The sequence below is a fragment of the Quercus robur genome, chromosome 3 (genome assembly GCF_932294415.1).
Source record: "Quercus robur chromosome 3, dhQueRobu3.1, whole genome shotgun sequence".
Lineage (NCBI taxonomy): Eukaryota > Viridiplantae > Streptophyta > Magnoliopsida > Fagales > Fagaceae > Quercus > Quercus robur.
This window is the reverse complement of record NC_065536.1, coordinates 44,083,528-44,107,192: the sequence shown is the minus strand read 5'-3', so window position 1 is coordinate 44,107,192 and position 23,665 is coordinate 44,083,528. Positions and strand designations below refer to the sequence as shown.

Genomic DNA, 23,665 nt, shown 5'->3' with positions numbered 1-23,665 from the left:
AAGGATACAAATTAGATTTCATTATACTTCAATTTTGTACCAATTGTCATTCCAATTGAATTTCACATGTTCAAAATTTATGCCAAGTGTCCCTTCAATTTAAAACTACTCCTAATCCATTTAAATAGAGCACTAGGCTTTGTGGGGGACTTCTTAACTCACATATAAATTCAGTACTTCACTAACTTGTAGATTTTTCTCTTTTGATTTTTTTTTTTTTTTGATTTTTTTTTTTTTTATAACTTTGAAAATATCATAAAATGCAAATGAATCATTGTTGACATGACAATGGAGGCCCCCAACGTTACAAAATTGGCCCCGGCATCCTTCCTTAAACAAACCCTCAAGGTCAAGGAGAACCTTGTAAGTTCCTATGTGCCTCTACTACCTCTAAAGACTATCCATCATTGTTAAATCAACTATCTTTCTTAAGCTTAAAGGTAAAATTGCAAAACAGTAAGAAAAAAAAAAAGATTCACTAGATTGTAAAAGTCTATTGGGTGGAGGAATCAAACTCGGGTTAAAAATCCCTTAATCAGGAAGATTCCTAGACCACCAACAGCTAATGTGAGCATAACTGTGATGGGTTCAACATCAGCTATAATGCTTCTCTTGTTTGTTGTTTTTACTTGGCGAGACCTCTCTCCTAAATTGTCACGGACAAGATTGTTAAGATTGTCCAACTGATGGATGATTTGACGTTGTCCCCGTGCAATACCTGATATCTGGTTTCAAAGCAGAGGCACAAACAAATTTAAAATATGAAAATGAATCACCAGCCAACAAGCAATCATATTTGGGAAATGACTTTTGGAGACTAGATATGAAAATACTATAGAACTTTTTATAAACCTGAGGATCAAATCTTTGTTCAAAACATAGAGGATGTAATTATAAGAGCATAATAAGAACGATCCACAGCCAAATGAAATGGTTAAGTCTCTTCTGATCAAGAAATTATCAGAATATGAAAGGAAATGCACCTCCCACCACAACTTGAACTTTCAGTGTTTCAATAATGTAAAAGTGCAATTTCTCATCATAACGAATATTGTTCTACAAGCTCTCAATTGTTTTTGGTATTTTGATCTAATAGTAAATATCTTTTTTTTTTTTTTCTTTTTTATAATTTTTTAATGGATGCATTCTTCTATAAATTCTCCCACGTGGCACAATTTTCTCACAAATAATCTCCTATCTATCACAACTAGTAAGTCTGAAGCCACAACAAGTTATATATCAGCTGAAATGACAGGTTGTTATGGTGTACAATAAAAATGATGTAAATGGCAGTCCCATGTGAAACTAATGTCGCACTAATCACAATCTGCCACCTCAAACTTGAAAAATTTGTTGTGGTTGTGACATTGTTGCTATCACAACATATCAATTACTATAATTCAAATTAGACCAATGCCAGGAGGTAAAAGCCCCATCGCCTTGATTCTAGAGACCTGGGTTCAAAACCCAAGTGTGTGCAAACTGACTAATATCTAATAATTATAAAATTTATTTATTTATAAAAAGAGTAACTAGTCAATGAAAAAAAATACCTAACCTCACTCGTCAATCAACTTTTATTCTCTTTTCATTTTTTTTTTCTTTGGCAGCAGTGTGAGTTTGCAAATAAAGGAACATATATAAACCTGACTGAATTACAAACTTACCAAAAGAATTAATTGATAACTTTCTAGTTATATACACTATATTCTAAACAACACAAATATTGTAAGGTGTCATCATAGCAAGCAGCGCAACATCTCAATTTCATCTCAACGTGTCTCTTATAGTTATTAACCCATAGAGCTATAAAAACAGAGGGGAAAAAATAGTAGGGGTATAAAGAGATTATTTTAATACCTCTTCCATCAAAGGAGATTCCTTAGCCAACTGGGAGGAAGATGATGAATTAGGCATTATAGATCCAGTCAATGAACCATTGCCTAAACTAGAGATGAAGTAAGAAGTGGGAGCAGAGCCATTGCAGGTGTCAGCTTGAGCAGACATGTTTTGTTGGCTGGGAGAATTTCTCTTGATGGTTAACTTCGAATTCATCTCTTCAATACGATTTGTAAATTCATCCATTCTATCATTCAGCGAGGTAATTTGTTCTAAAAGCTGAGTAAAGACCCCCTAGCAAAAATGAGTAAATAAATAAAGCAAAAAAGAAAGGCAGATTGACAAATATATATATATATATATATATTGATTGCTAGTATTGTAGGAAAAGTACAATATCAGAAGCACTAAGAATAATGCAAGTCTACCTGATTTGCCGGCATTGAAGGGGACTCCGAGTTTCTATCATCAAACCTTTGACCGTTGGCACTATATCCAGAAAGCTTTGCCAGATTTTTGTCCCTCTGGGTTGTATACGAATGTGACATACCACTGTTCAAAATCTCATTGTCACTCAAAGACAGAAAACTTTAACTGAAGATAAAGAAGAAGAAAAAATGATAAAGAAAAGATTTGAGAAATTGTCAGTGGTTGATTTAAAACCTAGAGTGGGAAAGAAATTCATTTCATAAAGCACGTGCACATAGTCTCACATACAACTTGTTTTGAGGCTTTGGGCCATTTGGTTTTGACGTAGAATCCTTTAGAAACAGACTTTCTTCTCTTGAACATGGTCCAAAATTGTCTTTGGTATCAGTCTATGACATAACTAGATCTTCACACCTCAAATGAGTTCCAATAAAATATGAATCTAAGGGAAACACTAATCTTGTATGGAAGACTAAGTGATCTTTACTTAGTTTCTCAAGACAATAACGATATCAGATAACGAGAGAATATAAGTTATCACATGGAAAGTCTAGCAACGGATTGGCATGAATATCTGTTTTTAGAACATAGAAGATAAATTACAAGTTGCCAAGATGGAAAAGAATCTGTATTGCTAGAGCAAGAGACTTTAATTCTAGAAACCACTTTGAGTTCTCACCAGGCTGGTTTCTACTTTTAAGGCTGTACTCCTAACTGACAAAAGAGAAAAAGGGACCATACATCCTTGGTGACACAGCACTGCATATGACTTCACAGAGACGAAGAAAAACCAAATTCCAAGCAAAGACATGGACATGCTCTTTGCAATTTCAAATCCACAGAATTATAGCTTATAACCTGCTAAAAGTTGAATTGAAATTCAAGTTACCAACTCAAACAATTGAAAAGCACTCGTAACACGTACAAATATATCCAAATCTCAAATTGGTAGATCTCAGACATTGATCAACCAGCTTAGGTTGTCTAGCACGCTAGTCAGAATACAGTGTCACATCTATGTATTAAATCACAACAAGAATAACTAGAGAAAAGGACCAGAAAAGTGCACCTCTTAAGATGCTTATTTCTCATGGCAACTCTATCTGCAGAGGCTCTAGAAAGTGCTTCTTTGGGGCTTGAAACCAGATCCTCATCCAGGCTGAGCTTCGTCTTTAAATCTTCTGGCAGGGCCTGTGGCATGATTAGATCACAACTACCAACGCATGGAATTGAAAGGCATTATAAAGTTTTGGAATTTTCATACCATGACCTCATTTACAAGCTTTTCCAGTTGAATTTGTTCGATATAAGTACGAGGAACATATGAACCTTCCAATCCCAGCTGCTCGGCAACACATTTTACAACTAAGCGATCCTTTCCTTGCACCTTTTTACCAAAAAACAAGAAATTTAGACTTGTGCAGAGCCCAAATAGAGGGCTTCAAAGAGAGCTCAGAAAATGAATGATTTAAGAGTTGCATTAAGCACCATAATCAGAAACTATAACATCTGAGTATCATAGATTTATACCTTAGCCTCAACCACTTATGCTGCATCACAATTGACAACAAAGTACAACAAATATTTTTACTGAAATGAAAGATTAGGCAATAACAACTCCATGAGCCAGTCCAGGCTGGGCCAGGCCAATACTTTTCCCCTTAGGGTTGGGCCTTGGCCGATAGTACCAGGTTCTAAGGTAAGGCCAGATGTTGGCCTACACTAAGAATGTTCATGGTACAGGTCCAGACAAAACTGGCACAGCCCAGCTACAGATAGCCATATTAAAGAGAATTGAAGCATATGCCTAAGCATAGGTTAGATAGAACTAAAAGTTTACAATATTCGTAGAACCCTATCTGATTATTAAGTAATAAATAGATGAAGGTGCAAAAATATAGAGGTACCTGAACATAATGACGATTTACTTGCTCTAGCCAATCAATTTTTACAGTGACCCTATCATCTGAGAATACATGGCTGCTTCTCTTAAGGATAGACGCTATTGTGTATCCCAAGGCCATTAGCCCCCCAAGAAGACGAACACTGACCTCAAACGTAATTCTTGGTGAAATGACAAATGGATTATCAGTCACCCATTCCTGAAAAATAGAAGTACAAGCCATCGATTAGGTAATACCATACCAACAATAGAGTTTTGCCTTCCATTTATCAAAACAATTTTTAGCAAGTATGGGGAGCCACTGAAAGGTGGGATGCCAAGGATAAGGGAAACTTATCCCATTATCTCAAGGTCAAACTGGCTTTCATAAATGGTGACATCATATTCTAACACAAAGCTTCTAGCCTTATCATGTATAAGAGAAAGTGACATTCCTTAGGACTTCCAAGCATCATATTTTGACAGAGAACGTAATGCAGTAACAAGGAGGTCTGTAAAAGTAAAAAAAAAAAACTGCAAGAGAATGTTAAAAATAAAAATGTAGACTGGAATTTTTAATGAGAATCTATTCTGATGGCAAGAATTGACTTAGCACGAAAAAACTTGTCTTGTTTATCCCTCAAATTCATCTTCTGCTCCTTACATGCACGTAGGTGAGCCTACTTACATTCATTTTGGGGATGTGCATGTATAAATTTTGACCTAGGACAAATTGGGAAATTTTTCTATATGTGATTGTGGTGTGCTAAGGTTTAAGAGAATTTATGGATCTAGGGTTTAGAGTTGTAGAAGAATGTGTTAGGGCTTAAAATTGGCTAGGGTTTGATGAGTTTTTCATTGCTATTTGATAGAGAAAGTACATGAGGGTTAAGGGTTTAAATAGGTAAGAGAGAAGATTTCATTTAGTGTTGAAATAAAGATAGGAAGGAACTGAAATTGAATTTCTCCACAATCTGTAACAGCAACAGAAACATGAAATCCTTTTATATGAAGCTATTTCTAGGACCATACCCTTACTAAACAAACAAGTCAAAATACACAGCCATAAAAAACAGTGTTATTTCTCAAAATATGCTAGGCACTAAAATAGTCAGGATGCACAATAATAGGAACAATAATAATTGGCTTTTAAGAGGCAAACCTCAAACATGAGACTGTATTTTCCATCTTTATTCCGCATCCGTAAATATGATTGGCAAGATTCTGGATCTTCACCAGGTGGCAGAAGATATATATCATAAGTCTGTTCCATTGTTTCAGTATGATTTTCACTGAAAACAGCCTTGACTTTGTCCTCAGTCACCATCCTTGTTGACTACAATAAAAGGTAGCACTCAGTTATCAATGTAGACAAAGATGTAGTATTTGAGAACCATTGATAAAAGCAAAAAATAAGAAGTAAAGTATGAATAACATAGATAATAACCTTTAATATATAAGTAGGACTCTGAAATCCAGTAAAAGGATTGAATTTGTTGATGATTTTAATATGTGCTGTTTGTAGATCTGGCTCAATAAAGGCCTTGTACATTGGATATACCTGTTGATAAAAGTATACTTGAGAACTTCCAAAAAAGTTATAATTCTTAAATATAACAATTAAAAGGAAGAGAGGGGGGGGGGGGGGGGGGGGGGGGGGGGGGGACAAACCGTTTCAGATATTTGATGAATTATCTCTTCTGGTTCTTGGCCAGCACGTTGTATATCCCGTAAAACCCGTTTGACGAGGTCAAAGTGAACTCCACCAGTTACAGACACACGAAGGTCCAGTAGAGGTCGCAACCTTTCACTCAAAGCATAGATGCCCTCAATGATCACAATGCGGGAGGTTGGGACTTCAAGTGTCCTGTCATAGATATATGCATTTAGATACCTACCAGGTGAGTATGAAAGAGTTGTAGAAATTTAACCAGAAAATATATATTTAAAAAAAAGTTTTGGAAAACCATATACATTAGCAGAATCAGAGTTGAATATGGCTTTTGATTTCAAGATATAGAGAGGATATATTATCCAATCAGAGTTGAATTTCCTTATCTTTTTGGTTCTTGGGTAGGGAGGTGGTTCAGAATACAAAATATAGATCTTTTCAATAATGAAAGAGGTTGCAAAATTGGCATGGTCCCAATCCCCTACCTTACAATATATAAGTATATGAAAGAACACAATAACCACTACTTTTTAAGTCTGATAACAGAAAAACTCAGGATGTCATTATGTTCATCATTCCGAATGAAAAAGATGAAAAACTCCATTGTTAGCTTTGAATACTTGCAAACAACAACAATAACAAGTCTTTATCCCAAATTTTTGGGGTTGGCTATAGATCCTCAATAGATTATTTAGGGTCAGTCACATGTATTCTTTTCCTTTATTAAGTTCTATCTGAAGTCGTATTCTTTGTTACCCCCTTAATTGATAAGTCAATTTTTATTCATTCAACTAATGTTATTTTAGGGCTTCCTTTACCTTTTTAAATTCCCTTAACTTGGAATCTTGGATCAACTTACATTTTATTACCAATTCATTAGTCGCTCTCCCTTGAACAAAAAATGTCGTACCCAATGCACAAAGCTCTCACTTTTGCTAGTTCTAAGAGAGGTCATGGTAGGTAGCCTTACCACAATTTTTATTTATTTTTTTTTTTTTGGAGAGGCTAATTCCTAGACTTGAACTTGCGACCTGTTGCTTTTGGTGGAAGGCACTTACCATCGCACCAAGGCTCAACCTCTAGGCTTAGAGTCCCTACCTCTAGGCTTAGAATACTTGGGACTCTTAAAATTCACATCTAAAGTCTCCATGTATTGTTCCTTCAGCTACCATGAAACAGTATAATTTAAAACAGCTTACTCAAAGAATGAGAAGACCCATACATATTACCAAACTTAGAAGTATTAGATGCATGAGCAAGTACCTGTATCCCGTGCGGGAGCTAGACTTGAAATCATAAATTGGAACCTGGACCTGCTTTCCTGCCTTTAAATCATGGACATTCTGGAGCAAGGTGTCATAGTCTGTCAAGCGTGGATCTGTTTCATAAAGACATTAGAACCAACAGAGTTATGCTGTGTCTTATTTCCCAACTTGAAACTGTTAGCTTACTCTGGTTAGATATTTACAATTATAAGTGATTTCCAAAACACACTATTTGATGGAATTTGGTAATATTGTCATGTCAGCTTTACAAAAAATACACATGCATGCTCACTTCTTGCAAGTGTGCAAAAGTACTACTTAACTTTAAATAAAATTTCCTTGAAACCAAACAAAATTTGGAAACGATACGTTTATATACCATGTGGAATACTTTACAGATATGTTCATTCACTAAAAACCAACAATCAAGGCAGAAAATAGGCTAGTTAGGGACAGCACCAAGGGCCAAGACTACAAAACTTACAACCTAAGAATCCTAACCATGAAACAATCATTAAATCAGGCTCCACATATCGACTGAAGATGACCCAATCTTACAACGAGGTTTTTGCCTGACCATGTTAGAAAAGAATTGGAAAACAGACACAGTGATGGAGCTTTTGTTCAGCATCCTATGATATGAAAAAGATAGAAATAATATTTGAAAGAAGTTGCAATTTTCATGTTTTTCCTAAAAAAGGTTGTACCAAGTGCACAAACCTCCCACTTTCTGCGGGGTTTGGGAGAGGTGACAAAGAATCAGTATCCAGCCTGAAGTGATACTGTAGGCATGAAAAATTAATGAAAATAACACAGATCCTTACTTGAAAAGTAGATAGTAGACATTGTAAAGATTGTAAGGTGATACTAGGAGAGAGTGGAACCACTCAACATAGAGTGGTGGTACTAGATATTTTTATTAGAAGATGGAAAAGAAGAGATATTAGACAAAGAGACAAAGAAACCCAAGGATTAAGAGGTGCGGTTTTAAGGGAGAGGCAAGATGTGTTTAAAGATAAAATAATCAAAGAAGGAAAGTGGAATTTAGACAAAGATGTAGATAAGATGTGGAATGAAATGGCTACTTGTATTAAAAGAGTGGCTAAAAACATACTTGGAGAATCTAAAGGATGTGGGAAACCAACTAAGGAGACTTGGTGGTGGAATACGGAGCTTCGAGCAACAATTAAATTAAAGAGAGAGGCTAAATGTTGGGCTTATGATAAATTATATAACAAGTTGGGGATGAAAGAGGGAGAGAAGTATATTTGTAAACTTCCTAAGACAAGGGAAATGAAATGAAGAGACTTGAATGGTGCCTGGTGCATTAAAGATCAAAGAGTGATAGTAAAAGAAGATCACATTAAGGAGAGATGAAAAAGCTATTTTGATAAATTTTTTAATGGAAACCATATGAAAAATTGGAGCGACTTGGGTGACCCAATGGAGGATAAAAACAATAGATTTGTTTGAAGAATTAGGATGACTGAGGTAAAGGATGCATCAAGAGGGATGAAAATGGGAAAAGTGGGACTAGATGAAATCCCCAGTGAAGTTTGGAAGTGCTTGTGTGATGTGGGTGTATGATGGTTGACAAACCAATTCAATAAGATCTTAAGTATTCACAAAATGCCTAGTGAGTGGAGGAGAAGTACTCAAATTCCTATTCACAAGAACAAGGGGGTATTACAAAATGTACAAATTATTGTTAAATAAACTTATGAGTCACACTATAAAACTTTGGAAAGAGTGATTGAACATAGGTTAAGACATGAAACAACAATATTAGATAGTCAATTTGGTCTTATGCTAAGACATTCTACCATGAAAGCTATTTTCTCACTTAGACATCTAACGGACAAATATAGAGAGGCTTCTAGATCTTCATAAGGTTTTTAATGATCTAGAGAAAGCATATAATAGGGTCCCTAGAGAGGTCATGAGGTCAGTTTTGGAAAAGAAAAGAGTTCCTCTAACGTATATTAAGTTGATTAAAGATATGTATGCTGAAGTTGTAACTAGTGTGAAAACAAGTGAAGGAATTACAAGTAAGTTTCTTATCAAAATAGGTTTGCATTAAGAGTTAGCATTAAGTCCATATCTCTTTGCACTAGTGATAAATGAGCTCACTAAATTGATTCAAGAGGAAGTCCGTTGGTGTATGCTTTTTGCAAATGATATAGTTTAGTGAATGAAACTAGAAGTAGAGTTAGTGCCAAGTTAGAAATTCGGTGGGACATGCTAGAATCTAAAGGCTTCTGATTAAGTGGGACTAAAACAAAATACATGAAATATAAGTTTAGTAAAATTAGAAATACAATTGAAGGGGTGGTACAACTCGATGGTCAAGAGATACTAAATAGCGAGAACTTTCAATATCTATTAAGTTAAAGATGGAGAGATTGAAAAGGATGTGAATAATAGGATAAGAATAAGGTGGATGAAGTGGATAAGCGCATTAGTATGGTGTGATTGAAAAATACCTATTAAGTTAAAGGGAAAATTTTATAAAACTGTCATGTGACCAACTATGCTCTATAATACCGAATGTTGGATTTTTAAGAGGTAACACATTCATAAAATAAATAAGAATGTTAAAATGGATAAGTGGAAATACATGGAAAGATAGGATTCAAAATGAGAAAATCAGCTTAAAGATAGGAGTAGCTCCTATTGATAAAAAGATGAGAGAAAGTCGTTTGAAACGGTTTGATCATGTTTAGAGGAGACCGATTAATGCACCGGTAAGAAAGAGTACGTTAATCCAAGTTTAGGGAATTAAAAAATTTAGAGGAAGACCCAAAATAATATTAGTAGAAGTAATTAAAAAGGACTTATCAGCTAAGGGAGTAATAGAGAATATGACTTCATATAGAACAGAATGAAGGAAAAGAATGCATGGGGCCAACCCTAAGTAAAATCTGTTGAGGATCCATAGTCAACCCCAAAATTTTGGGATTAAGGCTTGTTGTTGTACAAATGTTTCAACTTCCAAGTATCAAGGATTCAAGGCTTAAGCACAAATAAAACACAGACCAACTGATGTGGCAAGCGCAAAGAAATATTTAGTTTTATTTAATTTGGATGTCAATTATATTTTTATTGGTGAGTTAGATTTAGTTATTATTTAGATTATTAGTATTTTTTTAATGTCCTAGACTCAAGGTTATTTTTGTAATTCAATAATTGAGATTTCTCAAGTTATTTAAATTTAGGTTTCTAGGTCAATTAGAACTAGGATTTTCCTATGTCGGTTAGAATTAGAGTTTAGTAGTATATATAAGGAGCATAATGTATTCCTGTGAATACAGAATTATTTTGATGATGAATAAAACTTCTCTTAAAACTCCCCAATGGTCTAGTACTGACTTTGGCCAATCCTAAGGTCCCATTTGGTTGGGGTGATTTTAGTAGGGATGGAAAAGAGGGAGAGAAAAATAGGAGAAAAAATTGGAGGGGGTTATTTGGTTAGGAGTTAAGGGGGGAGGGATTTTGGTGGGCCCAGGTGTTTTCTCCCCAAGCCCACCAAAATCCTCTCTCTCCAATCTTGAGAAAACACCCCTCCCACCCACTGTGTGTTAACTTGGTTTTTTTTTTTTTTTTATGTCTTGCACCTCTAATACAAGAAAAATATATATAATATAATGGAAAAAAATTATTTTATTTTATGATTACCAAAAAAAATTATTTCTTGTATTATATAATAGGGGTATGAGAGTAAATTTATACAAACAATATTTTCTATCTTCTTATTTTTCTTCTCAACCAAATAAATGAGTTTTCTAACCCTCTACTTTTCCATCCTTCCAACCAAACATCATCAGAGAAAACTAAAATATTTTCTATCGTCCCACTTTTCCATCACCCACCAAAAAGACCCTAAGTGTTAACTATTGAAGGTTTTCACTAACTTGGTGCTAACTCCAAGTAGGCCTAGGTACTGACACCAAGCAGGCCTAAGTACTTGACTCTTGAGTTATTTATCCTAAATTTTTGTTATTTAATTTTATTGTCGCATCAGTTTGGTTTGTCCAGCATCAAATTTGGTAGAGCAGGACAAACCAACTCATCAATTCATTTTGCTGATGTCAAGTAACCCACATCATGAAGCAATCTAGAGAAATAATTTCAGAAGACAGTCTACAATCCAAAATGATCACCCTCTACACAATTCTTGTAGTGAAGTAAACCTTTGAAGGGGTACCTTGTAAGAGTTAAAGTACTACAAGGGATCCAAATCGCATAAGAGTTTTAGTACAAGGGATACAAATCGCATATGAACTATGAACACGAAATATGTGTGTCGGTTGGCTGAATAGAGACAATGAAATAACACAAACAAGCAACTGTAAAGATGAACCAGAGAACAGATACATATATAGGAGGCTGCTATTGGGGTCAAGGAAAATATCAGTCCCCAGTGGCCAATGGCTAATGAAGCTGAGGAGCTTTCCAAAGGGACAATGGTGACCAGATTAATTAACATCATCTGATATTGAAAAACTTCATGGATGTTTTCTCCATCCAATTTGTGAATATATAAAAATTTGTTTGAACAGCAAGCATTTCATTAAAATTCAAAAATACATGTGTGCACACACACTCACAAATCCATAGACAATGTGTGTGAAAGTGTGTTGGTAATAGGGAAAGAATTTATGGATGAAACAGAACCACAGAAGAAAATGAGCAATCAATCAAGCCAACAATATTCAAGCTCTGAGACTTAAAACTGTAATGTAAATAAAAATGCATATGTCAATGCTCTGCATCGGTCTGACCTGAGACTTAAGTCACTCAATTGATTAGTTTCCTCTCAAGTTTCACCAATGAGCTCTAGCTCAACTGGCACTTCGTCCTCCCTTTATTATGGAATGGAGGGTAAGGTCATGGATTCAAAACCTACGGGTGTGTGTGTAACTTACCAATGAAAAAAAAGTTTACTCACAAGTTTGGATATTGACATTCATATGACTACCAAGACACAATTACAGATATTATCCTGCAAGGCTTATGCAAGAACATCTCAGATATTACAGTTACTTCCAGAGAATAGCCAACCAATAAAATTATTGAAAAAGCTCTGTAAAAGAAGAAAATGAGTAAGAAAGAGGGTTTACCGTCAAAGTTGCCATCAACAATCCGGCTAGCATCATTATAATTATCCATTGAAATAACAGCAACACTGGGCATAAAACTGAGTATCTTTTCTGTAAACACTGTCTTTCCAGCGCCAGAAGGACCTGCCACGCCTACCAGTATTATTCCCTCATTCTTTTGGGCTAACAATTGGCATGCACGGATCACCACAAAGAAACCCTTCTCAAATGACAAAGGATCTTGGATTGAAGCAATCTCATAGCGATCACAGTCCTTTCTCTTAACCAATCGAACTTGATCTTTTAAGAGAACACCTCGTTTCTGATGTGAATCAGCACTAGAAGTATCTTGATCCATTGAACATATGCTGGCTCCCTCTGATTACAAAAAAACAGATAAAGCACCAACATGAACAAATTTGAAAACATATAAGGCGAAAACTGAAAACCAAAAATTTTAAGTCACTGTGAAAAGATAAAAGTAAGAATTTGCAATTATAAACTATATACAGTATTAATCTGCATGAATAACATAAGCAATATTCCAAGGATTCTTGACTATGAAATGGAGAGCTTTAATTGAAAAAGTATTACAATATCCAATGAAGAAAAGAAAACTTTCGGAGCTTTCTCTCAGAAATATGTAGCATTGGTCTGCACTAGTTGATTTGAGAGATCAAAAATGATTTTGATTACATTTAAAGTAGGTAAATTAAACAGAATAGAGACAAGTCATCAAAGTTTGAGATGAACCCCACCAAAGCAAAGGAAAATTTGTCAATTTTTTCAATAGTATAAGCAAAAAAGAAAAACAACACTGTCTCATACTGTGCACTATCATTTATACAACAGAATGATTAAATTTCAAGAAAATGGAAACAATACTGCAGTAATTTTTGTGAAAAAAAAAAAAAGAAAAATCAAGCCACAGAACCAAATTAAATCCATCCTTCTAAAGAGTTAATCTAGAGCAGTTCTTGCTTTGGTTGAGTAAACTCAGAAAGACATGTAAGTTTCTTACACCTAAAAAACTATGTTACCAGAAAAATAAGTGTTAATCACACTTTATTCGCCTATAGTTTTGATTTGAGCATTACATCAAACACAAAGTACTTCTACTATATTTTTTAAGACCCAAATCATCAAAATTTGCATATGTATATCACGTGTCTCAAAGAGAAACCCAGTAACAACCTTATTACAATCTGAATACTCATGAACTAGAAGCAAAAAAAAATATACCACAAGTGAACATAGTGCTCGTTTTAAACAACAAGTTGGCAACTCAATCTCAAACTAAACCAAAGGTGGGTAATTTGTAATTTTCCCTAAAAATAAAGTTAGTTTTTTCCCATGGGAGAAATTAAATTAAGTTAGGTGATGATGTCTAGGTAAACCATGTTTACATAATAATGGGCTAGATGCATGAATCCTATCAGATATTGGTGGCAAAAGAAAAAGATGCTCATTCTTCAGATAAAGTGTGAATGAAATCTACCAGCTGATGCCATGGCACCAATATAAGTCCTTTTCTAAGCTAGCAATGCTTCTGTGCTCATCTAATCGAGGGCATAATTCACACAACTATTTCTCCCAAAATGACCAACAGCAGTTTTTATTCTAACAATTGAACTTGATATTTCATGCTTCTCTTTAATATCACACAACACAGCAAAACTTACCAGTTAGTCTCCAAGCAGAACTTTAAGATTGGAGCTAATTATACAGGTAAAAATTAAAGCATTCAAAAACCTTATTTGAAAATTTGAGGTTTGCTAACAAAATTTAAGGTTTTTTTTTTTTTTTTTGGGTGAAATAATCAAGGAAATTCATAGTCATCAGACCCTGATCATCACGAGAATCAATAATAATGTCATAAACATCATAAATTTAATGTATAAAACTGATACATTTTGAGGTAATTCCAATATTATATCCAAGAAGTTGCTGTAGAACAGTAACCTTCAATAAACAATACAAACTATAGATGTTCCATAACTTTGTCAGGACATGCTTTTGAGCATTACATCAAACACAAAGTACCAAACTAAGATTAAAAGATCCAAAGAAACACATTTCTCACTCATCTTAAAACAATAATACAAACAAAAAAGAAAAGAAATTTGATCCAAACACCATTATAGAAAAAAAGCATAAAATAAGGATCACCCAGAAAAAGAATATCACAAAATTAACATTACCCAAAAAACACAAAACACAGAACCACCCTTTTAATACCCTATTTGGATCTAACTCTTAGTAACCGACTCAAACAACACACACAACATCAAAATAAGAATAAAAATATGAGAATTGCACATAGATAATAATTGCAAAACAAACAAAACCCAGAAATGATAAAAGATAAAAAAGACAAACCAATGTGTGATATTGGCGATTTTGGAATCACGGAGCGAGATGTTTGTTTCGAGTGGCAATGAGTAACGGTGAATTTATGAGCAAAAGTATAAAAACCCAAGTAGAAGAAGAAGAACAAGGTCGGTGGTTTCTTCAATATAATATTATTATTGGTTTCCCGCTATACAAAGGAATGTGATTTTCCGTGATTTTTTGGGAAGTGGGATTCTACACACAATCTCTCTGTGTGTAAACACTCCCAAGAGAGAAAAAGAGATTGAGAGAGAGAGAGAGAGAGTCACCGAGAAGGAGAAAAGACCTCTATTTTTATATTGTTCTTTTTCTCTTTTCTTATATATTAGTATTATTTATATATAGACTTCTAGAGTTAGTCACAGCTCGCATTCGCAAAAAGAGTGCTGTGTTGAATAAGGAAACAAAAAAAATCTAGCACCACACTCCTGTTACAAAATTTTGATGCGGTAAAGTTTGAGGGGTAGATGAAAAAATAGTGATTCATGTGTAAGCAATCTATCATAATTTGCTATATAAAATTGTAGGGACACGATTTGTTTAACGGCCCAAGAGTGACGTGGGGCTCGTATGCAATGGGCCCCAACAATATGATTTGTAGAGAGTGGGCTTGAAAGGCATGACCTTGAGCACAGGTGGACGGTTTGATCGCGACGTCTATGGAAATTCTTATATGGGCGGGCCTGGCTTGACTAGCTAAGCCCTCCATTGATACGGGTTGTAGGATTTTTTTTGTCCTCAGACGTTGTCCAAGGATCTTTATATCCTTCCCTTTCTCCCCTTTTACCGGGGGAGAGAGTCCCCCCTTTTTCTTCTGAGGGTCTTTCTCTTTTATACTCATGTTTGTTTTTCTATTCAGAGTCCACGTGTAAGTTTCACTTTTCTGGAATGTAAACCTGTCTTGTCAACCCATACCCAGTATGGTTTGGGGTCGTTGGGAAAGTTAAAAGGTATGATTTAAAGCATGGACTTGTCAGATACAGGGCTTGGTATTATGACGTTGGCAGCTTTTCCCTTACCCTACTCCTGAACTCAGTTTCCCCCTTTCTTCAAGCATTTCGTGAGGTGCCGAGCAAGAGGTCGTCCTCGGCAATGGCTCTCCTCAGCTTGGGCCCTAGGCCCTAGGCCCCCATGTAGAGTGGGATTGGGCCGCGAATTCACTAGCCCCACAATAGCCCCTCAAAATCCTGCTGCCCGACTTTTAGTTGGGGATGAGGATTTTGATAATGCTGGGCCCACATCACAACTCACTCAGATTGTGTACTTTTTAATGTTTGGGCTTTTCCATTTGCATAGGAGATGCACCGGATTAAGTGGCATTCCTTTAGTCTTTAGTCACGCAGTGCCCTTTGACGTTCTAGTGTTCGAGACGTGCCTTCACGAGAATCCTTTAACCTTATGGTTGCAGGTGGCATTGGAAATTGAGCCGAAACCATTTTGTCTGTAGCGTTCTTTGGAACTCTGCGTGAATTAAATGCCACCTCCTGGTCTTTTAAATAAATAGGATAGGAGGTTGCTCTACTTACACATAAATCCTTCAGTTTCCTCCTAAACCATAATCCTTCAGCCATAATCACAGTCTCCGTATCCGGTGTTATCCACCCTTAGTGTAATATGCTTGAGGCGCGGGTTGGGGTGAAGGAACTCCATCCGCCACAGAGGCGCCGGGTCCTTCCGAGACTCAAGGTAGCGTGGTCTGGGCAAGGGAGGTACAGATTCAAGAAAATATTCCGTCTTGACAAAGGGGAAATGGTGTTTCTCCTTCTTTTAGTCAAAATCCGAAGCAGGTACTGGTCGCACCAGATTCTTGGTGCATTAGAAGTAGAGTTTTCCACCATCAGCGCCGTCTGCTATATCGCAGACGCGGTTACGTGAAGGCCCATCAACTTCCGGCTGCCTGTACCTTTTCTTCAACGGTGCTGGCCTCAAGTTGGGTTCTCTGCACCTTTTCTTCAGCTCCGCTAGCCCGAAGTCGGGCTCTCTACGCCTTTTCTTCAACGGTGCAGGCCCCACGTTGGGTTCTTTAGCTGCCTGAGTTATAGGCATGTAAAAGTGTTGAGGAATGGTTTTCCTTGAACAACAGCAACCAACCTCTCCTCTGCGTTACTTTCTCGGCTTTCTCTTTATTTTCTTGTATTTTCCTTCTCGATTATGTAGTTAGCTCCAGTATAAGCTTATTCCAGCTTTTCATTGTACGTTGTACTATTTCTTTGTCTTAATAAAAGTGGAATTTATTTACTTGTTTTGGATATTTTTCTCTTCTTTTTTTTTTGCAACAACTACTTTGTGAATGGGTGTGCTCTTGGTGTGTTTTTCTTCAACGATACTTAGAGCAGGAAACCTTGAAACATAATCCGACTAATTCTAATTTACCGACATTACCAGGCATAATAACGATAATTCACAGTAAATTAAACTCAGGAAACTAACCGAGATAACAGCTGAATATTCCGTAATACATGCGAGGAGACCGTCCGAGAACGATAAACTCTAAATAATTCATCCGAGAGGATGGGCGAGCAGTGAGGGACTTCGATTGTGTTTTTGGTAACATATTGCTCTATATTGCATCAATCCCTTTGGTACTGAGGATCCGAGAGCGGACTTGGGAATCCATGCAGTTTAGGGATTAACCCAATTGTTAATGAAGAGCTCTCTTCGGACAGATGTTAAGGTCCATGTAACGTAGCTTTTCTTTTGAGTAACGTAGCTTTTCTTTCGGACAGAGCTGTCCAAAACTTGTATTTTTTTTCTTTACTTATCTATTGATTTAATTTCCAAAGGTTAGCCCCTTGACCCAGGTGGGTAGGGGTTAACTTAATGTTGGAAGCCCTTAGAATTGCCTGTGCCCTTGGCACTGCCAGGCATAGCTCCTAGTGGGAACTTATGTTGGAACAACAACAACCTGTCGTTGGTAATGAAGGCACCCTCATAGACCCTTGCTCGACAAAGGCTTAACTCTGCCGCCGCTTGAGCCAACTCGCAAGCCTTCCCACAGACGGCGCCAATTGTAGGGACACGATTTGTTTAACGGCCCAAGAGTGACGTTGGGCTCGTATGCAATGGGCCCCAACAATATGATTTGTAGAGGGTGGGCTTGAAATGCATGACCTTGGGCACAGGTGGACGGTTTGATCGTGGCGTCTATGGAAATTCTTATATGGGCGGGCCTGGCTTGACTAGCTAAGCCCTCCATTGGTACGGGTTGTAGGATTTTTTTTGTCCTCGGACGTTGTCCAAGGATCTTTATATCCTTCCCTTTCTCCCCTTTTACCAGGGGAAAGAGTCCCCCCTTTTTCTTTTGAGGGTCTTTCTCTTTTATACTCATGTTTGTTTTTCTATTCAGAGTTCACGTGTAAGTTTCACTTTTCTGGGGTGCAAACATGTCCTGTCAACCCATACCCAGTATGGTTTGGGGTCGTTGGGAAAGTTAAAAGGTATGGTTTAAAGCATGGACTTGTCAGATACAGGGCTTGGTATTATGACGTTGGCAGCTTTTCCCTTACCTTGCTCCTGAACTCAGTTTCCCCCTTTCTTCAGGCATTTCGTGAGGTGCCGAGCAAGAGGTCGTCCTCGACAATAACTCTCCTCGGCTTGGGCCCTAGGCCCTGGGCCCCCATGTAGAGTGCGATTGGGCCGCGAATTCACTAGCCCCACAAAAATAATTGTGAAAATATTATAATAATTATTGTGGTTTTATAATTACTCTTGAATGAAATTGTGTCATAATTAAAATATTGTTTTCATTTTTTTTTCCTTTTTGAGTAAGGCTGGGTTTGGTTGAATGTAAAATATTTTCCGAGTGTAAAATATTTTCAGGTGTAAAATATTTTCAGGAAAGGAAAATATTTTCAAGTGTTTAGCTGCATTATGAAAATTGTTGTAGAAAATATTTTCATGTATTTGGTTGCATCCTAAAAATGCTATTTTCCTACTAGTTTCTCACATTTTCTCATCAATTTTCTCAGCTACCAAACAAATTTTATAATAGAAAATTTCAATATATAAACTTAAAAAACCAAAAATCAAAACAACACCATTCGTTAAACTCCACAATTCGGTCAGACTGAGAGAAGGAGGAAGAGAGAGTGATAAAAAATTGAGGGAAAGGGAGAGATTGGTCATGGGCCATGGGCGACGAGATTAGTCATGGGCGACGAGATCGAGATGACGAGATCATTGGTGCGATGAGATCGAGACGACGAGATCAACGGCGTCGATGAGCATTGGGTCAAGAACGAGAATGAGATCGGTAACGTCGGTGTCGATGAGATCGGTTTTAGGTGGATCAGTCTTGGGTGGTGATGATCTAGATGGCGGCGCCAGTGCTGGGGTGCTGGCGGCACTAGTGCTGGGGTGCAATCGATTTTAGGTGGATCGGTAACTCTCTCTCCTCTCTCTCTCTCTCTCTCTTTGCGTGTCTGAGACCCGGAATGGTTTGAAGTGAAAATAGAAATGTAAACCAATTTCTGGTCAAAGCCATTTCATAATTTTCATTTTCATTTTCTCTTTATTTTAAACTTTTTCTTCATATTTATGTACGATTATGAGACAAGAAAGACAAAAGCAATATGACCAATTACGTGTTGTGCCAATGTAACATAACCGGCATGAGCTGTTACATGTGGTTGTCCTGTTGGGTTTGATGATTGTCATTGATGAAGCCAATGAAACTTCGACACCGTAATATTATCCAACGTGCTTTGATTAGTTCCCCTTTTCAATCATTGACTACATGGTCTAGTACCAAGTGGATTATTGCTTTCCGATCCCCATGATATAGAATCTGTACATGGCTTTTATGGTTCAATTTTATTTCCTACTTATATTTAAATTCCAAAACTAAGTTCCTCCCCTTAATTTGTCATCTTATTTTACCAGATCTTGTGATCCGTTTGAATCGAGGGAGTGGAAAGGGGAGTAGAGTAGATTAGAGTAGATTTAACACAAAATTAACTTATTTTTAACTAACTCTACTCTACTCCATTCCACTCATCTACCTTCCTCCTTTTATCCAAATATACCATTAATGTCAAAAGACTATACCATTTATTCATTAATTGAAGTCAAGGTTTGGTTCCAGACTTACTTGGAACTATCATATTTTAACTTAGAGTCATGCTAACGAGTGCCCTTAGGGCACTGGTTAAGAATCTAGTTAAAGAAAGTTTTGACATCACTTTTATGGGAAATGAAAAAAGATATCAAAATATTAATTGCTTTTTTTTCTTTTCCCATAAAAACTTTTTTTAATTGGATTCTTAACTAGTGTCCTAAGGACACTCGTTAGCATTTCCCTTTAATTTATTATGTAATGATCAAAAAGATTAGTCATATAATTTTAGTCACATGCATGAATGATTTTATATATCGTACATAACTGGTTGGTAAAGATAACTCCAAACCTTGGAACTAAACTTTGCCCTTAGTTGAATACTGAATGTAATAGATACGCAAATTAAGGCAATCCCTACCTATGAGGCTATGACAAAATTGACAGTGCATAATGTCTTAAGGTGTACGTAGTAAATCATGGCATAAGACTTGCTGTACAGCAAAAGAAATGGAGAATCTGAGTTATTGGGTAGAATTAAATGTGTTACTGAGTTAAAGTACTGTTACACACATGTTTCGTTAATAACATGAGCAATTAACTTGCTTGTAATGTTCCAGCATCTTTACCAAAATTATCACGATGTCCTAATTGGGGGGTGGAGAATGCAGACTATCACTTTCATTTCTTGTTTGAGGGCATCATGATTCATGAGTTCAAATTCCTTTGGTTTGACTAGGGAGTAGTATTATTATTATTCATTATTCAGAACTAAAATAGAGTAAAAAAAATGATATGATAGTGTGAGCAGTGAGCACTATATATCATGGTTCTTGTAAAGAAATCGGGATTATTATTTTTATTTAATTTTTCCATTTATAAATAAAAGAACAATGACAAGCTCTCTATATGCATCATCCAACAGCAACATATCATTGCATCAAAAGCTCACCCAGTATATGTTGTAGCTTCGTCTTCAACCCTCCATATAAATTATCGTGCTAAGAGTTGAATCAATGGTAATAATGGCTGGGGAAAAGATACTTTTTTTTTTTTTTACATGATTAATTTATTATGTTTCCGAATAATTCAATGGTAGATTTACCATATTCTCAATCTTTTGTATTGACCTTCTTTTCTTTTCTTTTCTTTTCTTTTTTTTTTTTTTTTTTTTTTTTTTTTTTTTTTTATAAATTTTGTGGAGAAATAAATATATATACAACCGTTAACATGATATCATGATACTCAATATTAATGATTTTTTTTTCTATATAAGTCAGTGGTTTAAGTGGAACAGAAGCTATGCAAATTATTATTTTGCCACAATAATAATCATCTTTGCAAACATGCGACTCGATCACGTCCATTTGATTAGTACATTATTGATTAACTAGTGTGTAACATCGTGCATATGTATGGATACATTTAAAAACAATCACAATTACATATATATAATTTAGAATCTAATTAGATCTAGACTATTTTATTTTTGCATTCAATAATTTACTTGCCTTAAAAATTAAAAAAATTAGATGGAACACATGCGCAAAATTGAACTTCAATTAAAATTTAATTTAGAATTTAAATAAATTTAGACTTTTTAATTTTTGTACCTAATAATTTACTTGAAATACAAATTTAAAAATTAGATGAGACATATGGCGCAAAATTAGACTTTAGTTTAGAATTTAATTGGATTTTCTCTTAGTTTGGCTATTAATATATATATATATATATATATATATAACTTATTAACTTGAATTGTTTTTAGTTATACAAAAAAAAAAAAGCTCATAAATATAAAATCATTCAAAAATTATATTTTTATGGTTTATTTATATTGGACTCCTCGTTTGTTATAGTAAATTAACTCATTTGACGTAAAAATTAAAAAAACTTATATTAGATGGGATCATAGGACACATGGTACAAAAATGAAACTCTAATTGAAATCCAAATTTTACATTAAATTAATTCACTTGGTACAAAAATTTAAAAATTTAAATTAAATGAAACACATGACGTAAAATTAGACTATAATTTAATTCTAATTTGAAATTTAATTATATTTTCTCTTAACTTTACTTATTTTTATATATATATATATAAATATATAAATTTCATTATGTCCCACATGATAAAGGTTTTTTTTTTTTGTGGGGGGGGGGGGGGGGGGGGCTGGGGGTGGAGGGGTGGGGGGAGGGCGGTACACTTAAAAAGTTTAAAGTGGAAGTTTCTAGCTAAGAATTTTATTTCCATGGATATTGAAAAGTAAATAATAAGAAAAAGATATATGCTTTTAATATGAAAATGACAAAATGGAAATGGTAGGGGGGAATCGATTCGATTCTCACAGCTGACCAAAAAGAAACATCAGTGAAAATGACAGAAAAAGACTGCTCAAAGCAACAATGAAAGGACTAATTGCTTCAGTGTTTTGCTTTATTTGAACTCCAAGATTGACAGAGGGAGCCAATGAGCCACTGGAAGTGGAAGATTTATTGGGTAATTGAATAAAAGCCTGCAATCAACCATTGCCCGCTTTATTTAATGATAACCAGGGGGGGAAAATCCATGGACACTACTCACTAACTATTCCGCAACTTTTGTAAATATTTTTTCTTTTTTAAGTGGTGGATGAGGATGATAATATTTAAATAGACCAGTGATGATACAGGCATATTGGACAAATTTTTCACAAGTTGAGTTGAAAAGTTTTTATTAGTTTTTATTTAAATATATCATTGACATCATTTTTATTTATTTATTACTAATAATCTGCCACATTAAAAAATGTCAAATATTTTTGTGTTTCTAAACTTTCTCTTATATATAGACCCACCACTAATATCATTTTTAGTCTCTAATAAAATTTGGAGTACTAAAAAACTAACTTTTAAAATATTAGAGATGAAAAGTGAAATTCATGCAAACTTTAGGAAAAAATAAATATTTTAACCAAATATTTTGTATTGTGCATGGTATATATTTTATTTGGTAGAAACCGAAAAACATTAAAAGAAAAGAGTTATAGTCTTTATAAAAAGTAGACTTACTTACTCAAGGGGGTATTCTAACACTTAGACACAATTTTTTTCTTATAAACCCCCCTTTTTTTTTTCTTTCCAAGTAGAACATAAACCATTGTCCATGTATATTCATTGCATCTCTCTCTCTCTCTCTCTCTCACCAAATGCTACAACTTGTGGGTTTTAGTTAGCTCAATTGGTAAAATCTCTGATACTTGAATAAGAGATCTGGGATTCAATTCTTGTCTACACCAAAAACCTGTTGATGTCTTGGTCTAATGATAAATAGTTATCATCAGGAGCAGATGCCATAGGTTGAAATTCTCTAAAAAAAAAAATGCTACAACTTTTTTTTATATATTTTCTCTATATAAATGTATATTTCTATTTACTCTTACTATCTCGGTTACTATTTATTTGCATATTTTGGATGTGTTTTTGTAATATTGTTCTTTTTTTTAAATGGGTTATAGTCTTCTAAATTGTGTCATGGTAGGTTATTTTTTCATAGATTTTGTTAAATACAAGTGAATTTTCAAATATTCATGTATTTTATTTTGGCACATTTCAAATTTCTCCTTCTCTCAAAAATATTATTATAACATTCAAAGTCCATCACAAAATTATAAACTTATATTCACCAAAAGCATAAGAGATAGCTTTTGTAATAATCAATTACACAAATATTTGGTAAACACATTCAAATACATAGCCAAGTAGATTGTATTTTTAGATAAACTCAAATTCTTATGCTTCAAACTGTCCCTGAGCCAGAACTCTCACATGATGGGCCTCTTGTATCGCATCCTGTTGAACCCGCAACCTCGGCCAATGTTGACCCTAATTCCATAGGAATGGAGATCCAGTCTGATAAATCAGGCCAACCCTTTTAAGTCATCTCCAATGAAGGTTTTAGTTTGGAATTGTAGGGGCGCGGGTAACTCAAATTTCTGCAGAAACTTCTCTGACATCATCCGTCTTCACAAACCTTCTCTTGTTGTAGTCT

General features: G+C 35.2%; 1 protein-coding gene across 3 annotated transcripts; it reads right to left on the bottom strand.

Moving 5' to 3' along the window:
• Positions 1-274: 274 nt before the first annotated feature.
• Positions 275-14,869, bottom strand: LOC126718018 (inorganic pyrophosphatase TTM2). Of its 3 annotated transcripts, none has more exons than XM_050420041.1 (12): positions 14,566-14,869; positions 12,208-12,564; positions 7,086-7,200; positions 5,822-6,017; positions 5,598-5,711; positions 5,313-5,486; positions 4,176-4,370; positions 3,533-3,655; positions 3,338-3,459; positions 2,268-2,391; positions 1,861-2,133; positions 275-725 (listed from the first exon to the last, which is right to left on the bottom strand). In XM_050420041.1, exons 2-12 carry the CDS (start codon positions 12,542-12,544, stop codon positions 510-512), a joined length of 1,989 nt encoding a protein of 662 aa, XP_050275998.1. In that variant the 5' UTR covers positions 12,545-12,564; positions 14,566-14,869; the 3' UTR covers positions 275-509. The 3 variants fall into 3 exon arrangements, 2 of the variants coding, with proteins under 2 accessions (XP_050275998.1, XP_050275999.1); XM_050420042.1 differs by having other exon boundaries at positions 1,861-2,118; XR_007652806.1 differs by lacking the exons at positions 275-725; positions 1,861-2,133; positions 2,268-2,391 and adding exons at positions 2,781-2,842; positions 2,948-3,126.
• Between the last annotated feature and the right edge of the window lie 8,796 nt (positions 14,870-23,665).